General features: G+C 46.6%; 1 protein-coding gene across 3 annotated transcripts; it reads right to left on the bottom strand.

The window, feature by feature from the left end:
* Window positions 1–372: 372 nt before the first annotated feature.
* On the bottom strand, window positions 373–11,739 carry USP1 (ubiquitin specific peptidase 1). Of its 3 annotated transcripts, none has more exons than XM_066192964.1 (9): window positions 11,627–11,739; window positions 11,259–11,452; window positions 10,008–10,131; window positions 9,591–9,698; window positions 8,941–9,101; window positions 7,636–8,351; window positions 6,423–6,593; window positions 5,084–5,285; window positions 373–1,484 (listed from the first exon to the last, which is right to left on the bottom strand). In XM_066192964.1, the coding sequence occupies exons 2-9, from the start codon at window positions 11,417–11,419 to the stop codon at window positions 779–781; spliced, it is 2,349 nt and encodes a 782-aa protein (XP_066049061.1). In that variant the 5' UTR covers window positions 11,420–11,452; window positions 11,627–11,739; the 3' UTR covers window positions 373–778. The 3 variants fall into 3 exon arrangements, with proteins under 3 accessions (XP_066049061.1, XP_066049062.1, XP_066049063.1); XM_066192965.1 differs by having other exon boundaries at window positions 11,259–11,424; XM_066192966.1 differs by lacking the exon at window positions 11,259–11,452 and having other exon boundaries at window positions 11,627–11,738.
* Between the last annotated feature and the right edge of the window lie 8,406 nt (window positions 11,740–20,145).

Raw genomic sequence — 20,145 nt, 5'->3', positions numbered from 1 at the left:
CCCCAAACACAGATGCAGATTTGAGGGCTTCACTCTTCAAAGTACAAAATTATTTTAATTACACTACACTCTGCCCCTGGCTTGAAGTCTTAATCACACCTATTTACACTTTGCTCATTAACACCTATGCACCAAGATGCAAATTAGACCAGTCAAACACTTCCATGAATTCAGTTCCCTCCAATGCTCTGGACAAGGTTCTCAGACCCTTTTCCTTGTGCTTTAAGTTGCAAGGAGCAGGAAAGAAGAACTGGAGCAGGAGAATAAACCACGTCCATTACCCAAAGACTAAATATGAAGTGTTACTTCCCAAGTTACAAAAATACACAACTTCTGATGAAATTTGCTAGTTAATATACATTTACTCCAGGGTATGAATACAAATAACTTTTATTAAAAAAAAAAAAAAAAAGAAAAAGGAAAAAAAAAAAGGAAAAAAAAAAAGCTAATAATACATTAGGCATGTCTGAGACCTAGAGCTGCATTAAAACCACTACTGGGTGCTGTAGGCATTGTTTAGAATCTATACAAACTGGTATTTCTAAAAGGTCAGAGCGCTATTCTCCAGCAGAAAAGTTATGGTGTGAGTCAAGTCCTATGTCATGTTTTGTTAATTCAAGTCGAGCCACTTGACACCAAAGAAAAAGAAAAAAAAGACCAGAAAGATGAAGAATCAGTAGCTTCAAAAAACAAACAGCTGTTCCTTCCAGGTAGTTTGGATGCAAATCAGAGCAAGAGGTTTATGCAAATCCTGAATATTTACAGTCCAAGTACAGCATCACTCTACAATCTTCTTATAAAACAGTAGGTAAGGGGTCGATGTGGACGACGATGTCGGAGAAAGAGAATTCAGAAAGTCCTTTTCCTCCGTGACCTTCACTTCGGAGTCATCGAAGAGCAGCCACTTGCCCTCGTACTCCTTGAGGCTCTGGAGCACGTAGAGAGCTTTGTTCTCCAGTCCGTTGGCTCCCAGCCCGGGGGGCTCTCCGTGCTCTGCCCTGGGCTGCGCGCTGGGCTCGGCGCTGCGGGGCTCGGGAGCCACGCTGCTCAGGAGCTTCTCGGGGTTGGGCTGTTTGCTGGCGCACAGCTCACAGTCAGCCTTGCTCTTCTGCCCCCCGAGCAGCCCCACGGGCTCCATGTTCTTCTTGCTGAGCACCTTCCCTGGAGGCCTGAAGGAGACCTCGCCGTCGTCGTAGTCCTCGGCCACGGCGCGCGCCTCCTCCTCGGTCAGCGGCTCCGGCTTGGGCGCGGCGTAGCCTGGCTCGGGGGGAAAGTTCCCCCCGTCCAGCTCCAGGCTCTGCACGTCTGTCACCTTCACCGAGGCCGTGTAGTGGCCGCTGCTGATGGTGATGCCGCTGTGCATGACCACGGCGAAGAGCCCGTAGGTGTCGTTGGTGGGCCGGGTGCTCCACTCCTCCAGGGACAGCCTGAGGGGGGTCAGCAGCGGGGTGTTGATCTTGGACAGGCCCCCGTAGCAGTCAAACCTGGCAAGGGACACACAGCTTACACCTCGTGCCGAGGCACCTCCCAAAAAACATTTCAGGTGGCCCAGAGGTGCATCCATATCCGTTCTCCTTAGAGATACGGATGATGGGAACTGCTCCCTGCTCCCCTGGCTCAGCACCAGCTGAGTTATGTCAATTACTATTTAAGTAACTATTGTGGAGATCAATGAAAAGACAATTTTGTATGTTATGATCCTGGATTTGTATGGAAAGACTTTGCAGAGACAAAGGAAATTTCCTTTCTGCTTTGCCAGAAACCTGGATGTTCCTGTACAGTGCTGTAGGGATGGATTTTTCTATTTCCTCTCATCCCAAGCACCCCTGGTCAGGAAAGGCATTTGTATGACTGTCAGCCCAGAAACTGTAAATTTTAACTATTCCAGAGATCCCCTTTTTCTAAAGTATCAGCTAAAGATAATTTTTAAATAGTGATGAGAAAAGTTCAGCTGGTTGTTATCACTCCTGCTTCTTGTCTCTGCACAAACACCCCCTTCTCTCTCTCACCATCCTGTTCAAAAAACAAACCTCTTCAACAGCCAAGGCTGAACCAAGCAGGGTTGGGTTTGTTTTTTTCTCCTCCTGAAAGAGTCATTTACTAAATAAAGCCTTACTTATTTTACTTTCAAGTAGCTTTAATACCACTTAGAGATTGTGACTAATTTTCCTCAGCTCCCCTCAGGAGCTGTGCCAGTGGTGCTCACCTGGGATTCTTCACTAGCTGTCCTATGGTATTCTCATTTTCCAAACAGTTCTGTACTTTGGGAAACCTCTGGCATTCCATAAATATTTAGTATTTTGTTCATAGCACACAAATTTACCATTACAAGGATCTTCTAGAGAGTTTGAAGAGAAAGTCGGTGTTGGGGTTTCATTATTGTGCATCAGCCTCCTTGAATGATTCTGTTCTTGATGACTTACACATTGCATCAGCCCAGATCAATTAACCCCGTTATTTAACAATAGGTTGTGATGTCCTAATAAATTCCAGGGATGACTCAGTCTTACTCAACTGTGAGGGTGTTGTAGGGAAAAATACTGGGGAGTACAGACAAGCCCTGTAAAAGTGAGGTTGCCAAGAGCTCACTGCACTTATCCTAGGAAAAAAACAACTCTTCAATCCAAGGAAACTGCAGCCGTGGCATAACTGCAGTAACTGATTATTGTTTTCCTGGGTTTAATTTTGATTCTGCTTCACTCCTGTTCAGAGCCACGAACCCTGAGACACAGAAATAAACACAGTGACACAGACACACACACAGATCCTCAGTCACTCAGATTCAGTGGAACCTCACTTCAGACCCCTCTTAGCACACACATTTCGCTCCACCAAAAGGAACACAGAAGAGCATAGAATCAGAAATAACACAAATCTTCTGAAAATCCCTATTGTCAGCAGGCAGAAATAGAGATATTCAGAAGAGAGTCAAGAAACACAGAACTGCTGGCTGATACCCTGGATTACAAATCCAGTTCCACTCAAGCACACTGGGACAATGATATTGAGAGAAAACAGGAAAAAGCAGGCTCTACCTTTCTTCTCAATGACATCCAGCATCAGAAAGATTTGGAGAGGAGGAAATAAGAGAGGAAATCTTTTCCTATTAGCTTTTTGTTCTTCTTAATGATAAGAATCTGAAGACAGAAAAATTGCATGCCAAGTACTCTGCCTGCTCTGACTGATGCACTTCAAACACAGCAAACCTGATTTCTGCAGCCACATCTTTTTGAGACCATAAATTAGTGACATTTTACCCACTGCACTGAATTTCACAAGACAAAAAGCTGGTTTTCTCACAGATTGTTAAATTTCTATAGTGGAAATGCTTAATTACATGTTACCAGTTCACAAATTCCTTCTAAACAGCTTCACAGCCTGCTCACACATGGCCTGGCATTTTTCCCCCCACACACACACTTGCCAAAGAGAATTACTCCTCCCCAGGCAAGGAGATTTTCACACCGGCTGCTTTATTTTAAAACAGAACACTTTGCAAAGCAGCATCTAGAAAAGATGGATAAAATCCCTATTAACTGCAAATATTTACAGTACCCTTCATTTCTCTTTTATTTACAACTCAGTCACCAGAGAACTCAGTAGAGCACAACTGAGCAGAGCAGATTCTCAAATTTTTGTGGGAGCTAAAAGTTGTCTGAAGATTCTTATCTTAAAAAATGTAAGTTTAAAGCCAGTAGAAGAGTTTGTTACTACTTCTAGCAATGACAGGGTTTTGCCCAAGATAAAAATCCATCCCAAAAATCAAGAAAGTCTTTTTTTAAAGAGGTTCAGCTTTATCACAGGTTTCTGTGTCAGGTTTTCCACTCTGACTTCCTTAATCTCTGACTGGTAGCCCTTGGCAGAAAATTGATGGAATGATTGAGAGGACACATGAGGAAAACCACAAAAGATTGGATTCACTCTGACCTGGAAATTGGTCTGAGTGTTTCGGAGCAAGGACCTGAAGCTGGCCAGGACAGAAGAGGCTTGATAAACTGCAGGTCCTTGCTCATGGAAACAAGAAAATAGGAAATACAGGGCAAATGGAAGATAATTTTCATATTTCCTACTCAGCTGTGATGATTTTTAAGTGTGCAGCTGTAAGTATATACAAATCAATATTTAAGTAACTGTTGTGGAGATCAATGAAAAGACAATTTTGTGTGTTATGATCCCGGGCTGGTATGGAAGGACTTTGCCAGAGACAAAGGAAATTTCCTTTCTGTTTTGCCAGAAACCTGGATATTCCTGTACAGTGCTGTAGGGATGGATTTTTCTTCGTATCCTGTCATCCCTAAAGAAAATCCCTAAATTCTTAAGTATTGGGAGAAAAAAAAAAAGGTAAAGAACACTCCCACAACTTCTTTCATAACAGATGGATTGCTACAATTATAATACCAAACTCATTACTCACTAATTGAATATTAGTGATGCTGATACTATTGTGTATTTAAAGTAATTGATTTTTGGGGGGGGGGGGGGTGTATTAGCTCTTTAAAATGTTTATCTGATGATTTTCTTCCCCAAAATTTTAGCGTTCACATTCAGGTAGAGACCAAAGTATTTTTAAAGGAATTGGTCAGTTTTGGGGTAATGAGTGGTGGCTCTTTAAAGTGTATTAACTCCATATTATATTTTTTTTCCCCACTCACATTCAGGCAGAGACAACCTCAGACCCTAAAATGCAGATTTGTTCTCATTGCTTGTTCTGGTGAAGCACTTAAAGCTGCCTCTGAACTCAAGAGTTTATTTATTTAAAACTTAAATACCCCCTTAAATAAGGGGCTATTTGAAGTAAATAAAATTTTAAGAAATATCAGGTTGCTCTAAGAGTAGAGATAAAAAATTTTTGTTAAGGAGTCTCCTAAAAGTCAGTTGTTCTGCAGGTAATTTCTGCCACTACCTGGAACAACACGAAGCCTTTATGGCATTATGGGGCAGCATCCCAACGATTTAATTCCAGTCTGAGATTGGAATTATCTGGGAATCTTTTGGAAAAATTCCAAAGCATTTCCAGCTCTTGGGATGAGATTTTTCCCTTGCCGCAGGACCCTGTTTGGTAGGACAGGCAATGGATACTCACTCCAAGCCACTGGCAGCAAAGCACTTCAAGTGAATCGTGATCACTTCGGGCATTTTGTCGAACAAGAGGCTGCGCTCGGCTTCCGTGTAGTGGTGGCAGTTCTCACAGAAATACTTGTCCTCTCCCACAATCCTCTCCACTGAGGCAAACTGGGAAATTGCCCATTTCAGAGTCTTCATTTCTGTTTTTGGCTCTGGAGAAACTAGAAAAGGAGAATCGTTGCGTTCACAGATACGCCAATATTTACATTTCCAACTCATCCCGCCAGAAGAGCAACAGCACAAAGTATGTCAAGTTCAGACCACTCCAAACCTGCAACACTGCAAAGAACACTCAGTATGTGTGAAATGTGTGATGTGTTCCAATCTTTGGAGCATTTCAGGAAGGGATGAAAACATCACTTAATGGGTATCATTGCTCAAAATTAGGATTTTTTCCAAAGATCGTTGCAGATCACACAGTTTTGTTACCACGTCTGGAAATGGAGAGCTTGTTTGAGACCAGGATTTCACTTATTAAGGCAAACCCCCAAAATAACCAGAAAGTTCCCTCTCACTTCTTGCATTTTGCCTCCCCTGCCACCCTCACACTGCTGACAGGATCACCCGCTGCTGGCAGCACTTCGCATAGGAACATCACCCCACACATTTTCCTTGGAATCCTTCGGCAAAATGGGGAGCAAAAGCAGGAAAAGCTGCTCCAAATTAAGTCCACGGCAACTAAAATTAATTCCTTCAAAATTCTGAATTTCAAGATGTGCTTTTGCCACGCTTCCTTTTGAAAACAGCTAAAAAAACTGCATATAGATCAATAAAATTTGTGAAAGAGACCACATGACTAACATTTACAAACATAATATGAATGTTACTAAGGTAACAACAATCTGAAATACTAAATTTTTTTTAGAGTAACTAAGAAAAAATCTTTTCGAGTAACTAAGAAAAAAAAAAATCTGGATTCTTGTTTTTTTTAAGAAAAAATTGTAAATATTTCTAATAAGAAAAAGCAAGATTTCTTATCCAGGAAGAAAAAAAGACGACTCAGATCAAAGGAAATACCTGTTCATAAGCAGGAAAACAGGTGCCTAAGTGAAGGATTGTATAGGCAGTCCATGCTATGTGTTAAGGTCTGGAACAATGTGAGTATTATCTGGATCTGTCAACATTATCAGCACCGTGTTTCCAAAGTCTAAAGTTAATCAGGACAGGAGATAACAGCCTCTAATTTTAGCCAGCACAAACAGGAGCCGTGTTCCTTCCTAACTGCAGCACTGTCCGTCCCCGCGGCTGGCTGAGGCAGGAACACACCTCACAACCCTTTTTTGGAGGGAATTACTTACTTTCAGAACTCTCTTCACTTTTAGAAAGTTCATCTTCTTGCACTGGGACGCTGATGTCCTGAAAATCTTCCCTCCTTTCCGTGAAGCACTCGCACTCCAGGCACCTCGTCCTCAGCACTAACTGGCCCTGGAAGAGTTTCTCCACCAGCTCGAAGACAGCCAGCTCTGTACCTGGAGAGAGAGCACATGGCACATCCCCTGAGCAAAGGGCATTTCATTCCAGACACCCTTCAGAACCCGGCTATCCTTGGAAAATCACTGTTACAGCCACGGCCTTTTAGGGATCTCTGATAGGATTCAAAAGCAAAACAAACCCTGTGCAGTTTTCATGGTATCATCTGCTTGTACGTAACAGGGACCCTCTGGCTCTTGGCCCTCAAACTTTAATTTCTATTCTAAGACTGGGTTCTTGTTTTATACTTGAAGTGTGACAGCGTCACATTCTGGAATATTTGGTTGTCACCAATGCTCTGACTCCTTAGCATGGACTGTTGAGCTCCTCAAGGAGCATCACTCTGGGTCTGCCCGGTTTCTATTTATTCTCAGTCCTCTCCTCCTTCCTAAATTTATTGGCCAAATCTGCAGAGGAAATGTAGAACTCAAAAGACTCTTCATTCCTTCAATTTTTTATAAAAAAAAAATTGGTGGGTGGAAAGTTCCAAATTACTAAGTACTGGATTCATACTGAGGCTCTTCCCTCAACATGTATCTTGTTTCATTGACATAAACAAAATCCAGACCTGCCAGCTAATTAGCATTTCTAATTTGGTATCTATTAGATCTAAATAGATTAGATCTTTAATACATCCTGAGTCCTTCCTGGTTCTTGGGAAGGTTGGGAATATGGAAAGATTAAGGAACTGGAAGGGGAGGATATTGTTTGTAAAACCAGATCAGTGGGGTTTGGATGACAAAAATTAGTGGTAAATACAAACCTGGTAATATTCTGCCTTTTTTATACATATTGTACAACGATTACACAATGTTAGACAAATGCCTCGAGATCTAAGCTAAAGAGGTCAAGTTCTAAAAGAAAAAAAAAATACAAACACGTATAAAAATAAATTCTCTTTCCTAAAAATTATCTTTAAATTCCTGAAAAATCTAATTTGGTGTTTAGAGCTCTGCAGGCTGTGCAGTCTGAAGGCTGACTTCCCACGCATTGTACTTTCTTAATCCTACTAATTTTAAGCCCATCCACTTGAGCACCAACCTTCCTTTTTTGGTTCTTTTTCAGTTCCTTTCCCATGATGGCTTTCCACGGGAGACGCCGGTTCATGATATTCTTCTTTACTGTCACCATTTTCACACTTGACAGCTGACTCTTCAAACTCACAGTCATATTCTTTCCCCGGCTCTTTGGATCCCAAGTTTGTAGTTAACTTTCCTAGACTGTAAAATTTGGACAGGATACTGGGCTGTTTGCAGGAAGATTTTAACCAGTTTAACCTAAGGCGCGACTTTTTCTGCGTGGGCTTGGCGCTCTCGCTCTCCCCGGAACACTTGGCGATGGCATCCGTTTGGTTTTCCATCTTTTCTCCCGTGGCTTTCCTCTTGGACCTGGTTTGCCTTTGATTTTCTTCTGCTGCAATTTGCTCTTTGGAGACTTTGGATTTTTTCTTGGCGTTGCCGCCCTCGGCGTCGCTTTTCCTTTTCCCGTTTCCCTTGAGCAGCTTCTCCTTGGCCGCGTCTCCGCCGCTGTTGCCCAGGGTGGGATCCTCCTCCTCAGCAGGGCTGACAGATCCATTGCTCTCAGAGTTTTGGTTGGGTTTTTCCTCCAGCTGAGCTGCAGGCTCTTCTTCCACAGGCAGTTTGTTCAGCTCTTCCTTCTTCAGCAGCTGGCAGGTTTCCTGGATGTTCCCCAGGATACACTGCAGGACCTCCTGGGCATCGTGCTGCAGGTACCCCTCGTACATGGGGTTCAGCTCTCTGTGCAGAGAAAGCAGCAAAGAGTGAGGGTTTGGGATCCTATACTAACTGGGGAATGCGATCTGAGACTGAAATCAGGGATTTAGAAGTCACGGGGGATCTTCTCCAGGCACAGAGAGGAGTCCTCTGTGTCACAGAGGTGGGGGAAGGTTCAGCCTTAGGGATTTGCACACACCCAGCAGTGGAGCTCCTCAGCCCCAGGGGGATCCTTCCCATCCCTGCAAGTGCCCAAGGCCAGGCTGGACAGGGCTTGGAGCAGCCTGGGATTGTGGAAGGTGTCCCTGCCCATGGCAGGGGGTGGAACTGGATGAGCTTTAAGGTCCCTTCCAACCCAAACCACTCTGTAATTCAGTAACACTTCCGTACCCAAGCACTTTTTTAAACAAACCCTTTCTGCACTGCAGTCGTACAATATTCAAATTTATTTTCAAGTTTCCAACACCATGGTGCCAACAATAAGCACAAAAGTCTTATTTCCTATAAGGCCACCCCAAATTTAAGGCCATTTACCTTCCACCAGCCTCCAAATCTGGGTAATGGGCTGGAAATGTCAGGACAAAATTCTGTCAGTATTGAAGGGGATTTGTACCTGAGGGTGTTCAGCAGCCTCCGGGGCTGAGTGGCCAATTCATCCGTGTATTTCTCGGGGTTTAGGAGAAAACTGGCTTGAAGCTGCTCAACTGAAAGGATCAAGGAGTGCAAGCTGCAGATGAGTTCGTAACTTGCCAAGGGATCTTCTTTACAGCTTCCCTGCAATAACAATGTAAAAGGAATAAGAACGCTTGCAACAGTTACATCGGTCACAAATTAACATTTTTCTCTCCTCCCCTCCCTCGGTTTTCTGTATTTGGCTGAATTTTTTGTCTGCTATAGGAGGCAGGTGGGTTTCAGGCAATATTCTGGGCTTTTTTAAAGTAGGAAAGAAACCTAAAAGCCCAAGTAGCCCTTAGTTTAAAATCCCAAACCATCCTTGCCCAAACTCCCATTTCCATCAGCTCCAGGTACTGTATCATAATTATCTTTGTGCCAGAGGCATGGTCAGGTCTCTTCCTCAAACTGCCTCTCTTAGACTTTAAAACTTGTGCTAAAGTTCCAAACAACTCAAATACATCTTGACCTGAAGTAACAGTGTAGAAAGCAATGCTGAAAAGCTTCTTAAGAACACAAATCAGTTAAATTTTCATTCAGGACAGCCCTGATTGCAAGGCTACAAATAAAGAACAGGGGGGGATTTGTTACCTTTTCTGCTTTTTGCTCTCCTTCATCCTTTGAAGATTCTCTCTTCTTTGAAATGATGTTATATAAATGTTTTACTCCAGTTTTAAAACCAGGACAAAAATATAATACCTGAAAGCAACAGTTGAAAACATGAGAACAACTGGGGTAGGAAATTATTCCCCACATAAATGCACATTTATAATCCACACAGCTCTGCACGTCCCCAGGCACACAAAGATCCAGGATTTTTCCCAGCAGGGAGGAGCCCTGAGTATGGAAACTGAAGAATTTCCCAATCAGGACAACCACAGGGCACACATTTCCTGCAGCAGCATCTTTATTTCCCTGCTGTCACGAGATGCCCTTTATATTGCACCCAGAATAAACTGATTTTAACCAGAATGTCCCTTTTTGGAGCCCCCCTGGCCATGGCCTCACCTGCAGGACGCTGTTCAGGTAGCAGGTGTTGCCCAGGTTGTTCAAGCCCACAAAAGGCAACATGTTGTCTTTTTTCTCACAGCTGACAAGGGAAGGGGGCTGTGCTGCAGGAACCACCTGGTCACTGGGAAACAGAGAAATCAGGGTAAGAGACACTTTGGAAAAATCACTCCTTCATCTCTTCCCCACCTCAGAGAATTCAGCACTGAGAAATGCTCAAAACCGTGGCAAAGTGTGTCTGAATTCACTCTGAGTCCTCAGCAACCCACCCAAAACCACACAGGAGGAAAATGTGCTCTGGGTTCCAACATCAAGTACCAGGAGACTGATTTAATGGATCAAAAATGTCATATTTAAATACTTTTGGATTTCTTTGTTCACTCAGAAGGCAGAAAAAAACGTGCCTAGAATGTATTTTTACACTGTCCCCTGCTCCAGTCACATCACTTCATTTCTGGATGCAAAGCAAAAGCATAAAACTAGAAAAAAAAAATCTTAAAAAAGAAAGCAATAAACCCGACACATTAAACACTGATTATCATTATTATTAATCACTACAGAAGTGATGAATACACTGTAATGACACAACAGAACAAGATTTTAAATTCTCCAACTATTTCTAACTGACCACAGTTTCCTTTTTCCCACTTAAATCCCCTCACCAGCAATGAAATGAGTCAATAGTTTCGCTCAGGGTCTGAAAAGCCCCAAGGAATGACAGCCAACCCCACAATTAAAGAGCCTCATGATTTTCATTAAAGCTCACCTTGCAGAAAATTAAATTTTAATATAAATAATAACATAAATAGTTCAGTGACACAACAACTACTTATATTAACTTGAAGCACAGCAACTTTTTCGACTGATCCCAAAGTTTCTGCCAACTAAACACCCCCGGGGGGGCAAAGTTGTTTTCTGAAAAGACTTATTAGAAGTTGGCTACAGCGATTAATTAGGTTTTAAAAACTAACTTCAGCAAACGATCCCGAAGTTTGTGCCCACTAAACATCCCCGGTGGGGCAAAGCTGCTCTCTCAGAATAGGAACTGGTTATAGTAATTAGTTTGTTCAGTTTGATGAAGCTGCCTCGCCGGTTAATTTAACGTAAGCGCACGTTAATTTAATTTAGCGCGTGCTGCGGCACGTTATTTATGCGGGAACACGAAAGCGAAAGGAGCGGAGGATGGAGCAGCACGAGCCCGACACAACATCGCCACAAAAAAAACAAACTTCTCCCGCGCGGCGCACTCACATCTCGGCGCCTCGGAACTCCGCGCCCTTCTGCTCATTTTCCTGCGCCTCGGTGAAATCCAGCGCTCGCTTCGCCTCCTTCTTCTGAAAGAGCTTCAGCGACAGCCTGTTCTTCTTGGAGGGGCTGGCCCTGGCGCTGTCGCCGGGCAGGACGCCGGGCATGGTTCCTGCGGGGCGCGGCCGGGGCGCTCACACCTGGCGCGCACACACACACACACGCGCACACCAGGCGCCATTTACTCCCCGAGGGGGCCGAGCGCGGACCCGCCGCCCCCCGCCCCGGGCTCGGGCCGCCCCCCCGCGCCCCCCGCATGTTCCCCGCGGCCGGCGGGGCCCGAGGCCGCGGTGCGGCCGCTCCCCCTCACTCACCGCTACATGCCGGCCCCGCTCCCGCTCGCCGTTGCCATGGAGACCGCGGGGACACCGTCAGCCAACTTGGCGCGTTTTTTTCCGCGCGCCGACGAGGACCCCCCCGCCCCGCGCGCGCCCCGCCTCGCGCCGCAACACCCCCGCCCCGCCGGCGGCCGCCCGGCGAGAACGCCGGAAAACCGAGAGCGCCGCCGGGGGAGGTCGGCGGCCAAAAGCCATGCCGAGGGACGGCGGCGCGTCTGCCGGGAGCCGGCGGACAGACTGGAGGCGGCTGGGAGCCGGCGCAACGCCGCCACGGTCCCGGCAAGGCCGCCGCCGCATCAGGCAGCGCGGCGGGCAGCCCCCGGTGGGTCCTGGCTGGGCGCGCGCGGGCGCTGCTAACGGCCCGGCCAAAGGGCTCGGGTTCGGGCTGTACCATTTGCGTGGGGAGAGCCCTGTACCCCCCCGCCGGCGGGAGGTGGATTGGTCCTGCTGGAACCACGCCCTCTACGCGTCTCGGCCAATCAGAGCCGGCGGCTCCGTCCGCCCGCCCCCTTCCCTCCCCCCCTCAGGGCCCGGCCCGCAGTGCCCGGGAGCGGCCCCGCCGGAGCCTTCCCGCGCTTTTTCCATAAAAACCGGACATTCCGCCGGGAATTCCCATCGGATCCCGGCCTTAAAGGCCCTACCGGCACACGTGTGCAGAGGGCAGTGAATACAGTTATCACTGGGGCTGTTAAGGCTGCAAAACTGCTGGCTTAGGGATTGCCGCGCTCAAAAAAAGATGGAATGTGGGAAAATACTATAAATTATTGCATTCTGCTCTTTAAAATGGCCTCTCCAGGACCTCCGGTTTATACATAAAATATGCATGTTGCTTATGCATCAAGTTTTTCTAACAGGAAGATTTGTAAGTTATTCACGTAAGATATTTCATAGGGTTAATTGTATGACTGACTTTGAGCATTACCCACATCTGGGCTTTGGGATGAATTACCCGAATCTGAGCGCTCAAGAGCTGAAATTGCCCAGGACAAGCCTCCCCTGAGTGTGGCACTGTGCTGCCTGCTAAGCACTAAAGCAAACTGAAAATCCACAAAATCATTATTATAGTAGGTCACTCTCCCGAAATACTCATCCGAATTACGGAAAGAATTGCGTATATTCCAACAGCCACAGGTTTTGGTTTCTCTTGCAGGTAAAATATCCATGTGTGCCTGCACACCCAGGGTTCATATTCCCAAGGTGAATATCTTGATTTATTTCCTCGGCCCGTGGGGATCCCCAGAGCTCCGAAGCTGTTGGGATTCTGCGTTCCCACTGAGCGTGGATGGATTTCCCCCGCAGCGCTGCCGTGTGAACTTTAGCTCCCCTCAGCAAACACTCCCTGCCCTTAATGGACACTCGGGACTACAGAGGTTCTTTTGTGTGAGACAAGTCTCTTCTCCAGGTGGGTGGTGCCCAGAGGTCGTGGAAGTGCTTGGCTGATTAATGAAGTGTTTAATTAAGTCTGTGTGACGCTGCTGCTTTGAGGCATTGGCCGAGGAGTCTCTTGGCTGGCAGCTGGAAGGCGCTGGGCAGTCAGACCCGGGGCTGTAATGAGAAAATCTCAGAGTGTTTGGGCCTTGAGACTGGATTCCAGGCTGGAATAAACTCCGAGGGCAGGGCTCCAGGTGCTCCAGGCTGGCACAGTGTGATACACAAGCGCCGTGACCCAGCCAAGGTCTGCCCTGCCCGGTGTGTGCTGTGCAATCTGCTTCTGCAAACATGAGAGGAGACTATTTATATCCAAGGGCTTTACAGTCTGAGAGTCTAAATCCACGTTAGGCAATTCCTCATTTCACAGGTTAGCTAAGCTCCAGGTGTGCTCGTGCCTAGGAGCACCATCAATGACATTGGGAGGCTGAGATCTGGGGGTGAAGTCAGGCCTGGGGACATTTCCAGGCTCGTGGTTTGACTTTTCAGGGCAGTAACTATAATTGTGACACACACTGAGTGATGTTTAACCATCAGTGGTGGAGGGAAGGGAGATGTTTGCAGAGCAAATTTGAGGGACTGGAAGTGCACACGGCATTTCCCATGGTGGTTATGAGGCTTTGTTCTGTGTGTTACTTTTTTTTTTTTGGCTAATGAAGCAGCCAGCTCAGTTTCCATAGGTATAATCATTATTTTAATCAACAAATGCATCTGCCACACAAGCAGTACATGGGTAAACCCAACTCCTCTCAGAATACTCACTCAGCACACGTTTGGAACAGCTTTACCTGCTCTTTTCCCGCGGTGTGGGGACAGTTCCCAAATGCTCCTCTTAAAGAAGTCTGTGCTGAGCTGTTGAGAAGCCCAGCAGAGCTCAGTGTCAGGTCTGCTTCCTGCATTTTTAAAATTAAAATTAAAACTTCCTGTTTTACTTTTTCTAATGGTAATTTCATCTGATTACATATAACCCTCACCCTGCTCTAAATAATTTCTCTCCCTTAATATACTCACAAATTGCTCCCTAATTCCCCATCATCGTTATTTTGACCAAACCATGCATATGTCATTTGTAATTTCCACTCCAAATTAGTTCTCTCTGGCTTTGAGAGACAAAGCCAATATAATTGTGAGACACTCTGAGTGATATTTAAGCTTCCCCTCTGTCACCTGGATGGAGATCTGGGGTGAAATCTTAGCTGCAGGTCTGTCAGTTGATTGTTGTTTTTTTTTTAATTAGGCAACACAGTCACACTTCTGCCTCTTCTTTCTTCTCCCTCACCTTTCTCTGATGAGTTCATCAGCTGTAATCCCAGTCCAGGTCGTTGCTGTGTCCAAAAGTTTGGGGCACAGGAAGCAATGCAGGCAGTGCCACTCCCTAGATGCCCAGGACAGCCTGCTTTGCTGATTCATTACAAAATGCCCCTGAAGCCGTGATTTATTTTTGGGAAGCAGAAGCTGCCCTGGTAGGGAAGAGGCTTCACCCACCAGCCTGACATGGAGCTGTGCTGCCTCAACGACACCCACACAGCTCCATCTCAAACCTGCCATCCAGCAGCTCCTTCCCACTGAGGGAAAACCCTCTGCTCCCTGAAATCTCCTCCCCACCAGCCTCTCACCCTCTCAGGTTTTTATGCCCCCTCTTAAAATACAGCTCCCTGTCAGTGCTTAATGCAGGGAAATTTTTCCAGCAGGAAAAGGTTCTGTTTAAATGCAAGGAAATGGGGATTATTTTTTTTTCCTGTATCTCTCCAAACCCACAGTAACACCTAATTAAATATTTATGGCAGCTTAGCACGCTCCATAAAGGAGCTGTTGTCTAGAAGGCTCTGAAGCTTCACTCCATACAGTAAAGGAGTGTTTCAGGCACAGGCCAAAGGAGGAGCAGGTGCAGGAGGCAGTGATTCCTTACGTAGGGTCCTGAGGCACTCCAATGTGCAAAAGCAAATTATGTCTCATACTATGGACTTCACAGCCATGAGTTATAAAAATAGCTGTGCTGGGAGACCAGAAATCTCCACAGGCACAGCCAAAAATAACCACATGAAATGCCTGGAAGGAGCAGATTCCCCAGAGATGGGATTTCTGGAGTCCTGGAGGCAGCCTCCAGTACAGAGCACAATTTCCAGTGGGGGAAAACCTCCCCAACCTTTAGCTGTTGCTGAATCGTATAAATCAATTTCCAGAGCCTGCTGCCATATCACCGATAGGCCTATAAATCTGTCAGGGCTCTCTGGTATTGTGAGAATTATTCTGTGAATTTTGGTGCAAATTGTGTGCAGACAATGTGCTCTTTCAGCGGGCTTGGATCACACGGGGACCTCGGGGTGGGAAGTTCTGCAGCCCACGCTGGGCAAAACCCATTTCATTCCTGAAGAATACGACTGTTGGTGAAATTCCCCACACAGAAAAGGTAAGGAACCATTCAGACTAGTAAGAATACTGACTATAAAGCATCAGGACAGGACTGGCTTCAGGCACAAGGAATAGAAATGAGTGTTTAGGGGTTTTATTGTTTGGTGATCCCCACAGTTCATACAGACTCTGTGCTCTTTCACAGCCAGAAACAGGAACAAATTGTCCGACTTGCTTTACTCCACAGGAAAGGAAATCTGACTCTTCCCGCAGCAAGCAGCCTGGGAACGTCAAAACCCCTGAATTATCCCTGCTTGACGAGCTGCATCTGCTTTCAGAGGAGCTCAAATCATTCCATAACCCTTCCTTTAACTCCAGTGCTGCTGCCTCGGGGCACGTGGGAACAACTTGGAACTCCAGTCTCTGTGATAGCAGCACCTCTGCAGGGCTGTGCCTGGCTCTGGCAACAAAACAGGATGAGTTTGGGCAATTTGATGTCAGACTGAGGGGATGAGGCAGCAGCAGAGCCACTGTCTTCCATCGGGGTGAGATTCTAGTTTGGGTCACAGAGCAACTCATTCCCACCTGGGGACTTACAGCAGCTTCAGCCTCTGCCAAGTAAAACCTGGCCCAAAACCTCTTGGGCCGGCTGTTTTCTGGCATCCATAAAGATACAGATTTTAGAGGAGGCAGGAAAGAATAAATCAGAAGTTGTTACAGTTTCTGTAAACTCCACGGAAAGCTTGCAAGGAGCTGCTTTAATTTCAGCTTCAGAAGGCAAATGTCAGCTTGGAGGCCTGAGCCACAAAGCATGAGCTTGTCTATGCACAAACCATAACAAGTTCCTCCATGTGGGAGAGTTTATAAGTTTGGAGGTCAAGGTATTTAGCCACTGATAGCACAGCCTTGGCTCTCGTTTATCTCCTTCTTAGGAGACAAAACAGTTGGATTGTGACCTGTGAACTTCCTGGAGCTACATATACACGTATGATATCTCAGAAAATAGAAATAATTGCACCCATAATGTAGAGATAAAGTAGATTAATTACTTCATTACAGTATAAACCTGCGGTTCTGAAAATCTGCCAAAGGCAAGAGGCTTCTGTGGCCAGGCCTGAAACAGAACATTTCTCCTGAGATCTCTCTGAAAGCAAAGCTGCAGGAAAAAAACCCCAGAGTTGTTTTGTATGTGGTGCTGTTGCATCCTTAAGGGTGTTTTCCCAGCTTTTGCCTGTCTGTGCCTATTTTCTTCCACAGCTCACAGCCTGTTTGACATAAATATGGATCCAGAGCTGCTCTGGTAGCAGAGGCAGTGCAGATTGCTACTATTCACATCGGAAGGCAGGTGCTACATTGCAAACCATAACCAAAATAAAAATCCACACAAAATCCCTCCCCATCTCTGTTCTCAGCTCGGAATAACATCGCACAGAGCTGTTACTCACTCCTGGAAGCAGAGGAAGGAGGAAACCCGACCTGCACATGCTTGCACCATCTGCTGGCAGCATCTCCACTGACAGACATTCCTAGAAGGGATTCTGTAATTCCTCATCCACACCTCGGGACACGAGGCCACCGTTATAAAGGTTTAAGATTCAGGTGAGGACTTGTTTTTCTCCATAGCAGAGCCACTTCTGCCGGGTTTTAAGGAATTACACAGAAGAGTGATCCCAACACAGCCACCTCAAGCAGGGAGCTGCAGAGCCTGTGCTGGCTGGGTCTTGTCCCCACCACAGTGCCATCCCCTCCTGAACTTCTGAACTCCCTGCTGGAATCTCAGTCGAAGAATGGGATCCTGTCACGTTCCTTCCCGAAGACTTGATATATATGAAAATTAAACACAGCCCTTTGTTACAGTCACAGACATCATAATGTGAGTGAATGAATAACTCAAGTGAAAGCGAAACTTGATGAAAGAATTTGTGATGTGGAGGTGATATTGTGATGTGCAGGGATAGATCAGTTCCTCCTTCTGCCCCATCCCTTGGTACAAGAAGAGGCTTTAAGTGTGTCACAGGAGGGAGATGTCCAGGAAACATTTCCTCTTGCAGGCTGCAGTCTGTGGAGTTTACAGCACCAAGAACATCACTAGATGCCCTTGATTGGCTTTTAAAGAGAATTGACAGTTTTAAAGCAGGTAACACCTGCAAAGCCAACAGGTCACATTTGACCCTTCAGCCTGGAGGATGGAACTGGAGGAATCTCTAGGGCTTCTCCAGGTGCAGCTGCTGGAGAGGATTCCAGAGAAGTTGGCCCCTGAGTCATCAGGCACTAAACCACTACCGAAGGGCCGGAACTCCCAGCGTGGTGACTCACTGGGAATCAGACCATGGAGCAGAGGGACAAATGACACATGAGTAAAAATCCAGGAAGCCAAAGGTGAGGTTTGCTTACAGAGAACAGCTGAGCCGCCCTCTGTTATGTCAATGGGTTCTCTCTCCTAAGAGGAGCAGCATCACGGTAAGCCCAGAGTCATGAACACACACCTGTCCACAAGAGGTTTATGGAAAAATGAGAACCACTTTACAAAGGACAACTGGACAAAGAAATCCCCTTTGAGTAGATTTGGAGTCTGTCAATGGATGTGTGAATTCCAGCTGTGGCTGTGCCAGGGCCACCTGAGCTATCAGCAACAGCGTTTCTTGTTCATTGCAGAATGCCAGACTGGTTTGGGTTGGAAGGGGCCTTACAGATCATCCCATTCCACCCCCTGCCATGGGCAGGGACATCTTCCACTATCCCAGGTTGCTCCAAGCCCTGTCCTTGGACACTTCCAGCGATGAGGCAGCCACAACTTCTCTAGGCAACCTAAATACTTGCAGGGACATAACAATTTCTTTTTGGGAACACAACTACAGCAGATTTATTTGCCAGGCAAGCCCACGTGGTTTGATGTGAACATCACAAGGGTGATCCATGTGCCATAAGCAAGTGGGAGTCTTTTCCATATCACTTTGGGGGTCGCAGGATGTGCACAACCAGGGTGGCACAGGGCTGAATGAGCAGCAGGTTGGTTCCTGGAGGCTGTACCTTCTCTTGGACACAGAGGTTGTATCTAGGCTCCAGTTTTTCCTGCCTGCATCCATCTGGCTGGGATGTGTAGGGAAGCACTGGGTTTGGGGTGTGAAAGGGGATGCACAGTCAAGTTTCATGATAATCATGGCTTGATCCATAAAACCCTCCCAAATGGAGCTGCTTTTCTGGGTTGATATTTGTATTCCTGCAGCACCCAGATACTGGCAGAAGCGTTTTTTTCCCGTTCATGCTGCCAGCCAAAAGTGGAAGGCCACAGGCATGGTGAGTGGATGGGCCGGCAGGGTTTTGGCATTCCCAGACCATACAAGGCAGCTCTGTGAGCACGGCAGAAGTTTGCAGAGAATCTACAAAAATGGATGTTGGCACAAACGTGACATCCTATAGAACAATAGTGATTCTGTACTGCCTTTCCAAAGGGGCTCGATCAGCCCCTGCCCTGGCACTGCAGGCTCTGCACACGGCATCAACTCTGTTTTCCTCCCAGCACAGGACAGGAGCCTCTCCCTGCTCCTGTCTGGCTGCTCTTGGCAGCTGCAGGGCCTCTGGGAGGGTCTGATCCCACCCCTGCAGGGAAACCTTCTTCCCCAGGGAGTCCCTTCCCCATCCAAACCACCATCCACCCTCCGCGGCATTACAGCCAGCCGGCAAAGTCCAGTGCCTCTCTTTAAAAACACACATAAAAGCAAAATCAGGTGGTGAAAGGCTGTAGGAAACCACATTCTTCTTCTTGTTCTTTTCCCCTCTTATATTGACCTTTGAAAAGGAGCCCTTGGGCGGATCCGGCGCGCGGCGTTCCGGGGGCTGACCTCCCGCCGTGGAATTTCACCTAGTAATTTCTGTGGCACACACAAATCCTTGGAGCAGCTTGTCTGGCTTCAGAAGTAAACCTAAGTGCCTGTGGCTTGACAAATAAACAATCTGAAAGCGCTTTAATGACTCACAACCTCGCCTAAGAATAGCTGAACTCTGCAAGATGGAAATTCGGCGCGGGGAACGCGGCCTCCGACGCTGCCCGAGTGGGAAGCTGGAGGACACAGTGGGAGATGGGCAGGGAGAGGCTGTGGCTGCATTCCTGATGTCCCCTCCCAGCTGCTGGCAAGCGGCATCTCAGAGGATTCTTGGATATTCCTGTGTATCAGCCACCTTGGAGCGCTCCCCAAATTCACCTAATCCGCTTTTAAACAAATTATCGGGTTTCATTTGCGCAGACAGCAAAGTTCTCCTCGTTTATCCCGGTTTGTTTGAAAGCACCATTTATTCTCTGGCATTAAAGAGGGGTCACACAAGTTATTCACATCTCTGTATTACACTTCCAAGCACCTACAGCTCATGGAAAAGACTCTTTTTCCTCCAGTTATTGAGCAAGTGAAAACTCAGTGACTGAAAAGGGGAACTGGGTTTGGCCGTTTCCTCAAAAATGGGGTTTTTGGTGGTTGATGCTTTTCTGAGGCACACTTACAGCAACGTGAGCTGTGAGCTGCCACCCCAGCTTCTTACCCCCTACACACACCTTTGAGCACTTTAATCTAGCCCCAGGGAAAAGAGAACAAAAACAAGTTCGGCTGAATGTCTGTGACCACAAGAACTTCCTGTAGGTGCTCAGAGTTTCTGCTGCAAAAACCTGGTTGTTGTCATTAGGGCTCAGGGATCATCATGGCTTTGGGATGAGCACAAGGGAT

Source organism: Chamaea fasciata, unplaced genomic scaffold (assembly GCF_029207755.1).
Source record: "Chamaea fasciata isolate MVZ Bird 193981 ecotype frontalis unplaced genomic scaffold, bChaFas1.0.hap1 SCAF_10, whole genome shotgun sequence".
Taxonomy (NCBI): Eukaryota; Metazoa; Chordata; class Aves; order Passeriformes; family Sylviidae; genus Chamaea; species Chamaea fasciata.
The sequence above is the reverse complement of the archived record's forward strand: the minus strand, read 5'-3'. Positions and strand labels throughout refer to the sequence as shown.

What these genes read in the sequence shown, in the direction of transcription:
- USP1 (XM_066192964.1), bottom strand. Translation starts at nt 11,419, where the DNA reads ATGCCCGGCGTCCTGCCCGGCGACAGCGCCAGGGCCAGCCCCTCCAAG. An exon ending in ACCTGAACAGCGTCCTGCAG is followed by an intron (nt 9,699 to 10,007) that starts GTGAGGCCATGG and finishes TGTTGCTTTCAG; the next exon opens with GTATTATATTTTTGTCCTGG. An exon ending in AAAAGAACCAAAAAAGGAAG is followed by an intron (nt 6,594 to 7,635) that starts GTTGGTGCTCAA and finishes CTCTCTCTCCAG; the next exon opens with GTACAGAGCTGGCTGTCTTC.